Consider the following 13917-nt stretch of genomic DNA (forward strand, 5'->3'; position numbering starts at 1 on the left):
TAGCAGTTTTCCATATTAATTTGACTATTTCATTAACCTAACAAATACTATATTACTGCACAATAACATTTTAGGAGATTAATAAAGGTAAACTATTTATTAAATGATATCTACCTTATCATTTGTTGTTAAAAACACTTCTAAAATTGCAATTGTTTGAGTAGAAAATGAAACAAAAATTGATTCTTTCACAAGAGTTTAAGTTTTTGCTGCAGAAATAAACTTCATTAATTAATAATTTTTTAATTCAATAGTTGGAACTCTTAAAAATACTATATTACAACACAAGGCTATGTAGTTAATGATATATAGTCTGTTAGAGCCTTAAAAGTCAATAAGGGCCCTAATTACCAATATTCAAAAGCTAAGCATTTACAAAAACATTAAAAAATGGATTCAAATGCTTATTAAGCCTCTAGTCTTGTATTACTGCATTAGAAATAAGAGATATAGTATTTCATATGATAAAAGAACAATCAATTACCTGCAATAACAGTCCTGTACTAGCTGATGCCAGATAACAGAGAAAACTCTTGAATCATGAAAGAGCTCTAGGGCAACAGTTATCACTAATCAGTTAATCAATCAATCGATAAAACCAATAATAAACTAATCAGTTAATCAATCAATCGATAAAACCAATAACAAACGGTAAATTCGCCCGATCAACCACCTAAGGCCACAACCCCATCTAGTAGTGTGTGGATGGACAGCACATCCACTCTAGGGAGGAGAAGTTTGTTTCGTTTGTTTCGTTAAGGGCCCAAGTTCGAGAAATTTTCATGTGAAAGGATGTTAAAGGCAGTGGAACTTTCATACCTTACGTCCTAAGGTTGGCCGAGGTTGTACCTGAACACGCAGCTCTCTTTCACGACATCTTTAATACTTCTCAATGAAATTGCGATCTGTTAAAGATCGGTGACAACCTCTTGGAACGAACAACATACATGGTTTGTTAATCTCATAGTCATCATGGTTCGAACACCTTTAGTTACTCACTTGTAACAAACAGCTATAAATAGCTTCACTGTCCATTCACCGCGACTCTTTTAAGAACGTAAAAGTAAATAATAAAATAAGTAAACAAAAATGTAAACAAACAAACTATATTGTCGATTGCATTGGCCAGCTGTTGTTCACTAAATTAATCAAATAATAACTTCCAAAACATGCAAGGCGTAGCCTTTTGAAAATCAGCCTGTGGGGCAGAGCCCTTAGGGAGTTCGTCCATATCAATACTTTTCGGCAAAATCTACACACTCTAAGCTTCATTTTGATATGCCATATGCCTATATTTTTATTTGGTAAATGGCCTTAACCGTTTACATAAAATTTGATTGTATCACTGTAATAATATAATATACTGTTGTATGGATAATATTGTTGTACTATTGAGTGGATGGATTCATATGTAAACAAGCCTTGAAATCATATTAAGTGAGACTAATTCGTCAACGTTTGTGATTTATGAAAGCTATAGTGACAATAGGCGGATGGTGGCCCCACCTTCTGCAGTAGCCTATCTATAAAAGCTATAATGTATATACAAAACTATAATATCTATAACTAATATTATGATGGTCAATTTATACATATCCACTGTTTTTGTATCTTGAACTGAGGTGACACATATGTCGTCAAATCGTCGTTAAAATTGGTTAAAAACTGTTTAAATATACAACTTTTAGCACGGTGTTTGTAACTAAACTAGCCCAAACTTAGATTTAAATCCATCTAATACCTGCTCTTGCTCTGGAGTGCTCTGGGGCTCAGGTCCTTCTTGGAAGTACAATCATTACTAATCCTACCGTACCTAAGGAAGTACGTAAGGAAGTACCTAAGGAAGTACTTCCCTACTTCCCTCTTACCCACAAAATCTTTTCAATTTACCTATAGGGAATCTTTTGGGGGGGAAACGGAAGCCTGGCGAGCTCTGGCCCTAATCCGGGGTCGAACCCTTTTACGCTTCATTAGGCTTCAGTTCGCACACCAACTAGCTTTCCCCCAAGAATACCTCTCTCCCCAAAAAGTACCTGACCCGTGGGTAAGAGAGGAGGATGACTTTGGTGCCCCGGTGGGGGGAGGGGTGCAAAGGGCAATGGCTTTGGGGAGGAAACACTTCCGTTACTGAGGGCAACTGATGGGATAGTGACCTTCCTAGAATTGAATTCTTATTGTTGAGATATTAAGTTAAACAAATGTATTGCAGCCAATTCTTTGAATCACTAGAGTAATAGCATAAAGACGATTCCGGTAATGAGCTAGCTATTTCCGTCTTAAACTTTAGCATGAGTAATATATGGACGGCTCAGGAGATTGCCAAATAGTTACTAATACATAGTTGTTTCTAGCCTTTATATTTTCTGCTCCCTTAGTGCACTGTTTTATTTTACAATAAAAACCAATAACTTAGCTGTGTTTTTTTTTGGAATTTTATCATCACTTCATTATTATTGTATATTTGTTATTGTGAATTTTGTTTTATATAATTTATTATATATTTAGTCAATCAAATTCATAAGAACAATAAATAGTTTTATATACCTTGTTGAGTTCATAGTAAAAGTATCTTTAATTTTGGCCGCATTTAAATAATGGTGATTAAATTTGAAACAATAACGTAGGCCTAGTAACTAGTGTTGCATATACAACATTCGGTTGTGAATTTTCTTGTGCTTTGCCTTGAAACAAAAATTAGTTATATATGAGCGGTCTCTGGAAGATCACGCGGGTTTGGATGAATAGTTTAATGATGCCTATTGATTTGTTTCTATTGTTTCAGTACAAATTGATCAGGTTGTTAAGCGAATTTCTTATTCAAAGGTACTGTATAGGATATTAGCTATTACCGGAGATCTCGTTGAAAGACTCCCAGGACCGATTTACTTTTTCGTTTTGAAGGGTCATAACAGCCAAAAACACCACCCGTCCACATTTTTAGATATATGTCCGTCAGCACGATAACTCAAGCAAATATAATCTGATGTTGATGAAATGTGGTTTAAACGTTATTATTAAACTTATTATTATTACTGGTTATTATTTAAACTTTCGTTAAATAATAAAATAGGGATTTCCCATTTTTGACCCTAAAACATACAGTTTTTCTATTTCTTTCTAAACCATTTTGTAGGTCTTATAAAAAAATCATTTAGTACCACAAAGCGTTGGTTGTACGCCTGCCGGGGAGATAAAATTCAATAAAAATGGTAAAGTAAATATTACTCTTTGTTATTTTTATTTTTTAAATCAACTGTTGTAGTTTGCTTGTTTATTGACGGATATTGTACCTAATACAATCGGGGAAATTTGTTAATTTCATACCAAGCTATCGACATTTTAACCAGCAAACACACCTCTTTACTGTCACTTTAGCAGCAAACTTAGGTAATCATTAAATCACTATCATTAGACAGTTTTAAGGGAATATTTTTGTGTAAATCTTGCTAGGTAAATGGAAATTAGCTTATCTGCATGCAGGTTTACTGCGGCGGGAGTAGGTTATTTTATTATGAGATTGGATTTGTCTGTTGAAATATCATATTATGTAAGTACGTTGTTCATACAATTAAAATATTTATAGTATTACATTTCATATCATTCGTTAGGTAGTGTTAATTCCCCACATTATATGTAATTTTAATATTTAATTCCCTTTATTAAATGTTCCCTACACTTAATTTGTCCTCACATATTTGTAATTTGTAAATAAACCTAATGTTGACAAATATTCTTTTCAAGCCAGCACAACACCAACTCCCAAATATAAGAACCCCCATAATTATTTTAAGAACCCCTGAATATCCTAGTAATAATCCTACAGTATATTAATTACTAGCAGAGTACCCGTCCTTACGGCCGGGGCCACACTCATCTTATCTCGCTGATTTTTTTCCACGGGCGTTACCCGTGGGTTTGAAAGATACATTACGGTATATGGGGCAGGCCACACTAGAGTAAAAACGTCCGTGAACGCGTTTGTCAGTCTCGCTGGTAAAACCAGCGAGACTGACAAACGGAATTGCACGTGTATTCTCTACTAACATTCCACGGGCGTTGCACGTAAAACTAGTCGCGGGGCATTGCGGCTTATGTGAGTGAACACACTCATCTTATCTCGCTGAACTTTTTCCACGGAAGTTTCTAGTTTTAACATGTACAGAGAGCGTGGAAGGGGGGGGGAGTGCGTATCACGGACACGGACGATTGTTATTGCCAGTGTGGCATGCTCTATCAGTTTCACTGGTTTGCCCGAAAAATCTATCTCGTAAGACGAGTGTGGCCACGGTCAAACTGTTTCACGTGCGTCGCACGTGAAAACGGAAAAAACAGTCTTGCTGGTTAAAATTTACAAGTGTGGCCCCGGCCTGGGGTTGGCGTATAAGTATGAAATGCTTATTGCAGTTATACTCGTAAATAGTATACTATTTCGTCAATTCGGTAAATTCCGAATAGGTAGACCTAAATATAATAACAGTTAAAGCAAAGTTGGAGAGGTTAAATTATAATTAATTTTTTACATTTTAAATTGAAATGTTTGCTTTAATATTACGGTTTAAACTTCCGCGAGGGCCACTACATTTCCTAATCACGTACTTATCACTGCTTACGCTTCTTCGAAACTGACCAAAGTATACATTTCATTATCTAAATCATCGTATAACCTCATAGTAGCCACTAGTAATCTCTCCCGTGAACTTATCTTACGCACCAACCGTGTGTATTGTACGCAGTCTAGGAAACCACTCACGGCAGCTGCGTTTTGGGACCTGGACAAAAGCCTTATCTATTAAGCTATGGTTCCACAAGATGCGGAATCTCCGCTGTGCGGTGCGGTTTTTTTCCGCTGCGGAATTACAACGACACTGGTTTAATGGAATTCCCATGCGGTTCAACTGACGTGCGTTTCCGCATCCCGAATTTTCGGTTCCGCATGGCGGACAAATCATACTGGTCTGAGAGCATTGGCAGTGCGGATTCCGCCAGCGGAGAAGAGCCATCAATTAATTATTGTGACCGATCCTATTAATTATTGTGATAATTTAGTTTCCTAACATTATTTAAATAACCTTATTCTTTTTAGGGATTGTATTTTTTATTCGTGTATCAATAAAACTGCAATTTAAGTTCAAATTGTTATTTTATTAATGTTTACCATCACCATCCTCATAAAAATCAATAAGGTGATTTTTAAGAACTATGTCTAACATCAGTTGACAATAAAAGTAACCACAATTAAATATAAAGTCTGAATATTACCTAATAGCCTATTATTTTATAGTATTTATGGTAAATATTTGTGTCCCCTACTCGTTGCTAGTTTGGACAAAATTGAATTTCCGCAACGTTATTTCCGCAGTTAGTCCACCCCTCCAGATTTACGCTGCGGAAAATTACGCACCGCATGGCGGAAGTTCCGCAGTCTGTGGAACCATAGCGTTTCCCATTTCGTTCAATGTTTGGATTTAACTTAACCTAAAAAAATTTTTGAAAGACCCTAGGACTAGTTACTAGGCCTACGTTATTGTTTTAAATTTAAAATGTTTGAGATGTATGATTTATATGATTTGTTGGGAAAATATGTGTAACACGAGTTCAAACTACCTCTGCCGCACTCGATAAACTTTCAACACTCGCCCACGGAACAGCGTACACATTTCTCTCGTATGCAGCAATGCGCCACTTCGCCCACTAGTTACACAAATAACTATTGGAATAATAATCAGCCTATTTATTAATGGGTAAAATGAGCTATGATCATGCGAAATTTCAACCCAATTCGAGTCATTTCTTGATTGAGTCCCAAACAAATAACGAACACACACTTACAGCTTTATAATATCAGTACGGTATATAATGATGTTTCGATTGCCAATACACTAATGCTGCCCATGTTCTTTAATAAAGTCCTATAACAAGTACATTTGGATTTTTTAGCTGGAAGCAGTTAAGGTGGAATGTCTTTGAAGATGAACCTATTTGGCAGTAGTGTGATCATGTGTTCAGACCTGTCAAATTTTGAGGTTAAGTAAAAAAAAAAAACAAACTGACATAATAATTCTTGGAATTGACAATAGTTAAATATACTTTAAACTTACTCTAGCCTACTTTTATATAACTACTTGGCAATATATAGAATATTTACTGTGAAATAGAGAAGTGATTCCTAACTCCAAATCAGCTAATGAATAAGTTGATACTTAATTATTTTCTCCAAATTATAGGTGATGGTTGCTTTGATAATAGTTAATTATATTAGTTAGTATTAAAATATTGAATCTTCTTGCATAAGTTAATTAATTTCGATCATTATATTAAAGCCCCCCACACACTACCAGACCAGACCTACAGACCAGACCGTCTGGTCTGTCGTCTGGCACTTGTCTTATCGTGTGTGGGGCTGTCTGCAGACCGATTTTCTCGGACCAGACGGTCTGCGTGTCTGATGGTTGAACCCTCAGACCACAGACGTTCTGAGGTTCCCCCACCACTATTTTTGTCTGGTCTGTGAGTGTGTAGCGCTGTCTGTCAGACGGCCGACCATCGTGACAGTCTTCATCCATTTGTTGGAGTTCTCACCACGGTCTCTCGATTACGAATGTTAGACCGTCTGGTCTGGGAGTGTGTAGAGCCGTCCAAGACAGTCTGGTTTCAGCCAGACGGTCTGGTCTGGAGGTCTGGTCTGGTAGTGTGTGGGGGGCTTAATAGAATAATATGGTTGCTACGACTGGGATACACATAAAATAACTGTTGGGACATACAGTAATGGTGATTTACGTTTAGTTTTGAAATATCTTAACATCTAAATATAAACTCGCCTTTTGGGTTTCATGTTAGAGATCAGAATTAAATACTCTTGAGATGACGAGATGAACCTTTATAGACTCACGGTTTGACCCATTTAAATTATAATTAACAGCTAATTGTATTGCTGATAATTCATTAATGCAATCACTAATCAAATAAGTTCACCTCATACAAACAGGATAACATTATACAATAGGCCAAGGAAGCAAGATTCGAGTTTGGTTTATAAAATGCAGTAGCCTAAAAACAGATTTTTTTCTTATAAATTAAACAATGAAATATAGTAAATCATTTCATTTGATCTTTAATGGCAATTCTTTCGTAAGTAATACCGTAATACAACCGGGCCTCTAAATGCTTAATTATTGATTGCCAACATGCCAGTTTGTTTGTTTTGATTTAACCTCAAAATTTGACACATAAAACACATGATCGCACTACAGCTAAATAGGTTCATCTTCAAAGATATTCCACCACACCTTAACTGCTTCTAGCTAAAATATCCAACTGTAGGTAAGAATATTTTTGTATATATACGCCTCATAGGCTACACATATGTTCGAAAAAAATGTTCGATAATTATAGCATTAGTATTGATTGTCAAACGCCAATCAATAGATACTTTCTTGGAAGCTCTGTTTTCTGTTTAGAAACTACTTTGCATCTACTTGTAGTGCATACAACACACGGCCACGCTCTCGTGTTGTTCTCCTCTCGCCACAGACACTCTCCTCACCCTCTCTCTCCTTCTCCCGCCCCTCTTTACTCGACCACCCCTTTCTCCCAGCAAAATACCCGGTATAGTACTGTTGGGGAGAATAGGCTTATGTCAGGTAGTCTTCTCCACTCGCCTCGACACTCTAATGACCCCTTAATTTACGAGTTCGATAAGCCGGGTCGCCAGCGCCCCTACACTCCTTTTGGGGACAGCAGACTCAGAGCTACCCACGTTCCCTATTGTTTGTTGCGGAGGGTAAGTTTCTCATAATCACCCCAGGCCGAAAGTCCTACACTCTTATTTGGGACCATTGGAGAACAAATGAATCCATTACGATGTGTTCGTATGTTTTCTACATTGTCATTCCAATACAAGACAATGGACTACCATTTCACAAAATAATTAATTTGTATTAACAACAATATAATATCAGCTGGTGTGTCACATTAGTTATCAGGTAGGTGTGTCTGTTTTGAATTCCGTCGTAATCAGTTTCTGAATCACTGTAGCTGTAGTTTTATAAACAACTGTAAGTTTCAATCTGCAAGTAGCCCTGATAACAATTATTTAGACTTCAAGATAAAGCAAGCTTGTCATCCACCTAATTTCTTATTTGGTCTAAAAAATTGGCTTTTAAAAGAGGGAGTATTATTTATTCAAACGCTACAATACAAACCTATCGACCTATCAAAATTACGATACAGCATATACAGTGAGGCTATTAAGGCCCTACTTGTGTTTTCTACAACCTATATCTATTTTATTTTTTATCATTGGACTCGTTATCGTAGTGTTTTCGTACATACTCTGACTTTTGTAGTTCCAATAAATTTGTGAGGTTACAAGTCCAGGTGTAGGAGTCATCATGTAAATGTGTGTACGTTGGAATGGGACTACGTACGAGGGAAGATAATAAAGAGATCTCTAGAATATTACACAACTGATCTAACCTCATATCTAGACCTGATCAGAATGAAATAGAAACATTTCGTCTATATATGCATTGCAGAAAACTTCCAGATCTAAAAATATAAACCAAGGTTGACGATGAACAGTCTTTCTCTATTGAGCTATATGGTGTGCAAATGAAAATGATATGTAATAGTTGTCCAAGATCTCTGGTTAGTTTCAATAGGAATATATAGAATTGATCCATTCGTCGAATACCGAAAGTCTGTGACATTCTGTGTTCATACCTCACGAAAGAATAATCAATTATCATTATGAAACTTTAGGCAGTGTTTACTCTATTTTACCAAACTATCCACGTTATCTAGGAGATGTAAGCAATCAATAGCATTATATCTTTGAATAGCCTACATGCACATTTCAGTGTATAAAAAATCCTTACTGTCATAGTAAGTCATCATGAGAAAATGTTGTCAATATCGCGAGCTGGTCTAGTGGTTAGAGCGCGGGGCTTCGGTTTCTGAGATCCCGGGTTTAAATCCCGCATCATCCCCTAAGTGATAATGCCGCAAACACTAGGTCTAGCCTGAAGTAATGTGAAAAACACTCCCAGACTCGTGCCTAGCGACCTACGAAAACAAAAATATCGCACAGAATTAGGTTGTTGAAAATTAACCATTTAGTTTAAGAAGTAGTTAGGCCATGTTTGAATTGCTAAAGACATTCTCACAAATTCAGTGGATATGGACAATTAAATGTTATCTTTATCGGTGCCCTAGTGTTGCCGGAGTAGGAAGCGTGAAATGTTGTTTTAGCGTCTCTGTTCAATGTAGAGACATAACTATATTTATAATTTGGTATATTAAAGTAATATTTATAATCTATGCTCGATGGTGAATGCTAATACAAACATGTGTTGGTTGACGTTAAACATCTTATCAGTTTAGTAAGTCAAGAAAGAATTATTTCTGAGCCTAATCAGTTGTATTTTCAAACATTTGTACGTGTACATCAGCAAGCAACCCTGATAACTGATATTTAGATTGTGATGTAAAAAACTAAGTTTTATTGAACTAATTAGTTGTTTTAGTAGTGTAAAACCTAATGACAGGTAAACTTAACACTTAAAATGTTGCCTGGATTTAAACTAGTACTGTAAAAGAATAAAAAAATTTAAAATCATTAATCTTACATCAATTTTAAGTGGCATACGGCTATAACACTGCTATACTCTTATTATACAGGGTATTTTTTTAAAAACTTGCATCTTTATTTATGTAAAAACCGCAATAGATAGAAATATGCAGTTGGCGGTAATCATCTATTGACATAGGGGGCACATTTTTTTTTTAATTCAACGTTACATTCACATTCCCCCCCTTACCCCCCTGCCACCAACTTATCTTTTTTTAAATAGCAAGGTACCCCTTGTGACATATCAAATAAAAGAGCATGAAAAAAGAAAATGTTTGATGAAAGAAAATTGAAAATCGGTTCATAAATGTGTGATATATTCCCCCCTTCTCTACTTAATTTTTTTTAATAGCAAGGTACCCCTTGTGACATATCAAATGAAAGAGCATGAAAAAAATGTTTGGTGAAAAAAATTAAAATCGGCTCATGAATTTGTGAGATAATCCCCCCCCCCTTTTCCCCTACCAATAACAAGTTTTTTAATAGCAAGGTACCCGCCCTTGTGACATATCAAATGAAAAATAAATTTCACCAAACATTTTCTTTTGTCGTGCTCTTTAATTTGATATGTCTCAAGGGGTACCTTACTATTAAAAAAATTAAGTTCCGGGGAGGGGGGGATATCTCGCAAATTTATGAACCGATTTTCATTTTTTTTACATCAAACATTTTCTTTTTTCATGCTCTTTCATTTGATATGCCACAAAGGGTACCTTGCTATTTAAAAAAAAAATAGTTGTGGGCAGGGAGGAAAGGGGGGGGAATGTGAATTTAACGTTGAATTAAAAAAAAATTGGCCCCCCTACGTCAATAGATGATTCCCGCAAACAGCATATTTCTATCTATTGCGGTTTTTACATAAATAAAGATGCAAGTTTAAAAAAAAACACCCTGTATAGTGTAACACTCCAGAAGTCAGAAGAGCGATTCTAGTCAAACTCATTTTTAGCGTATTTCCTAAAGGGATAATCTATTACCTAGCAAGCCTGATAATTGCAACGTTAAAACAAAGTTTAATCCAACTAATTCGTAGTAGTGTAACACATAAGCATGTATAAGCTAAATACTTAAGATTTCCTCTGAAGCTATACCAGCGGTAGAATTACACTGAATAAAATAAAATAATAATAAAAATATAGTCAAACTAATTTTTCTTCTTTCTTTTTCAGACCTAAATCATTTTGAATAAATCCTACACTATCAAGCTTAACAGAATGAAACATGCATCTCTTGCCTTTCCCAAAATGTAATACCTATGTTTAAGTAATAAGATAAACTAAAATCGAATGTCCTAATGATATAGAGAATATTCAAATTGGTATTAGCTAAAGTAAATAAATAAATTCTTCATATAGTCGATTTGAATAAAAACATTATATATGAACGTAATATCCAAAACAAAAGTCTTTAGTCTCTGGGAGATCTGACAACTAATTTTTATAATTGTATTACCAATTAGTTTAATTTATTTAGGTGGATGGGATACGTTTAACTATTTTCAACATAGAAAATTTCCAATATTGGTAAATATAATAAAATATCGTATATACCTTTAAATGAAAATGTGGATATTTGGAAATAAATAAGGAATTCGCTGTATTGAAAATTACTGGATGATCTAATTTGTTTAAATGTCTCCAACTTAAACATAACTTTTGAGTCGAGGTTTAACCTTCTTATACCATCTTGTATGTTTCAAAACGTAGATGTAGACTGAGATCAATCGTCCTTTATAGGTTACTGAAAAATGTGTTACCTATCGTATATAATCTTTAATTTGTCCAACATCATAATTTGACTAACGTCCTATCTAGACAACTGTTTTGACTTGATCTGTAGAAAAAGTTAACTTGTTTTGTTAAGCCAAACTGAATCGGAACCTTTTTAAAACTACAATAGTTATTTGTGTAGTGCGCGAAGTGGCACTTTGCGCCCGTGTTAAACATAGAGTATAATAGAGTATTTTTTTACTGCTAAGTAATGTTAGGTACTATGTATGTACTGAATTAATATAGAGTATAATCCATAGTATTTTTACCATAGAGTATAGATAATAAGTCTTTCAAACAATAAACAACACGTTTTAGGTTAGGCTAAATACAATCGTTGAACGAAAATAGAATGTTAACACGAAACAACAGGTTAAGTCGTAATATCATAATTCAAAAGGCTGTGAAACGCAGCACCAGCTGATTGTAGTCGGATTAACTTTAAGTGTTGCCAACCTATTTCCAAGCGTACAAGCACTTTTTGTGGCTGAAATACTGGAGTGTGGCAAAAGTAAATAAAAGCAGAAATTAGCTACTTTGCGTGCTATAATCAGTGCAAGGGAGCATGCTTTGTCAGGTAATTGTGGGGAAAATCTTTTGTGTCACCTCAACAATTATCCTATCACTAACTATATCATCATTATCACTAACTAAGGAATAAATTAATATTGACATTGTCACACTGCTGGAGAGACTAGTTAAACCACGTTCTATTATGCAAATACTCTACTCTGCCTTGTATATGTATATGCTATGGCCGGTCAATGTAGGTTAGATTTATCTTCAGTATACAACAATTAATGGCAGTATATATTAGGAACATTATTCTTAATTTGGAGAATAATATCAAATAAACTGAAGCCTGCGGTATATTACCATAATATACTCATGCATTCAACTATTTTGACAATCATTTAATATACAGTTAAGGGGTTTGGGCACACATCGGGTGCAATTTCAATATGTGTATTTAAAAAAAATCTAAAGTGTATGGTTTGGAATTAAATTTTAGTAGGGAACTAGCGTTTAAATATTATTTCTTTTGAAACAATAAACAGAGTTTTATGTTAAATTATGAACTGTTATTTGCCAATCGGGCAATACAGTAAAAATAAAATATCATTTATGGGAAATTTTAAATTTAAACTAAAGGATTGTAAAAGTGTTCACCTAAAAAGCCAGTGTGAGATTAACTTCGACTATGGTAAACACATCTTGGACAGTCATTTTGGTTGTGTTATGTGACGTACGATATTTTTCGCTATAAAAACTGCTCTAAGCTCGCCTAATAATAGCAAAACTGTCAAAATCGGTTATACCTCCCTAAGGTGGTTTCTTAAAGATATCATCCATATTAAGAACTTAACAATCACAACTCATAACATCTTTGAGAGATTATGTTTTCGTTTATAACCTCTCATAGCCACTGACTGTAATGAAAAGATAGTTGTACCAGCCACTCATTAACAATTAAATTGGTCTTACCAGCTGATAAGTTGGCGTTTGAAGCATTAGAATTGTACTTTTTTTTCTATGTCCTTGAACCTCAATTTCCTGTTAAAAGTGTGTATAGTAAAAAAAAGAAAAACCAATGCTGTAAAGTAAGTAAACAGTGCTATAAAGTGAATATAATCAATTCTAAGAACTGATTTGAAAAGGATAGTTTAGAAAACGGTTGTAGGTAAAACTCATTACCGTTCAGTGGTAAGTAATGGAAAGCCATTTGATCAGACAGCAAACGGATGTTTTCCGGACTAAATTCATACGTGGAAAGTCCATTACAAGGAAGTAGTGTGGCAAAAAAATAGGTTTGCCACATGTTTTTAATGTTTAAACTTTATTGGATTTTTTAAATGGTTGTTTCATGTATCAAAACTTGATTTAAAATTAGGTGTACTCATTGCTGAAACAATTAGCCTAAACCTTTAGGGTTTAAAAAGTAATGTAATTCGCTGATTTTTACCAATTCCTTATCGATATTTCCCCCCCTTTTCACTAAGCTCAAACGAATAAACTGACAAAATGTATATTTCAGGTTTGATGGGTACCGAAGTAGCTGTTACACAAACGTAAGTATTCACCAGTAGAATTTTTCGCCTAATACAATTATAATTTAATAAATAACATTAAGTTTTCAGAGTCAGAGAAGTATAAAAGTATATTGAATTGAAATACCTAAAACAAAATGGACTCATTGTTGCTGTTTTATATAATTTAGAACTCTGTATTTTTAGTAACAATTACCTCATGCTCATTGTGTTGGTTTTTACAGTAAGAAATGAATTCTCATGGATTTTTTTTCGGAGAAGGTCTAAGCTAGAAAAGTTAGTAATGTGCTTCTTGGACTAGTGGTACTAAGGGATGGTGATTGCTTCCAATATACCTTTATTATACTAAAAACTCCAACCCCAAAAATGTTCCAAGTTACCAAAGGGACCAAAGCCACCTCTAATACCACTTCCTGTGTGAAATGAATCAATTAATTATGGTGAAGTTTTATTTTTATGTTCGTTGTAAAGA

At 34.7% G+C, this 13917-nt stretch overlaps 1 protein-coding gene across 1 annotated transcript in view; it reads right to left on the reverse strand.

Moving 5' to 3' along the window:
- The window catches only part of LOC128998829 (uncharacterized), a 45953-nt gene extending 39390 nt beyond the window's left edge, over positions 1–6563 (reverse strand). Inside the window, exons 1-2 of the mRNA XM_054425186.1 lie at positions 6350–6563; positions 4751–4846 (exon numbers count right to left, since the gene is read on the reverse strand). Coding sequence (XP_054281161.1) covers positions 4751–4846; positions 6350–6563 — 310 coding nt within the window. The remainder of the gene's footprint in view (positions 1–4750; positions 4847–6349) is intronic.
- Between the last annotated feature and the right edge of the window lie 7354 nt (positions 6564–13917).

Source organism: Macrosteles quadrilineatus, unplaced genomic scaffold, assembly GCF_028750875.1.
Source record: "Macrosteles quadrilineatus isolate MER2022 unplaced genomic scaffold, UCM_ALF_1.0 Scaffold_7__1_contigs__length_78375512, whole genome shotgun sequence".
Taxonomy (NCBI): Eukaryota; Metazoa; Arthropoda; class Insecta; order Hemiptera; family Cicadellidae; genus Macrosteles; species Macrosteles quadrilineatus.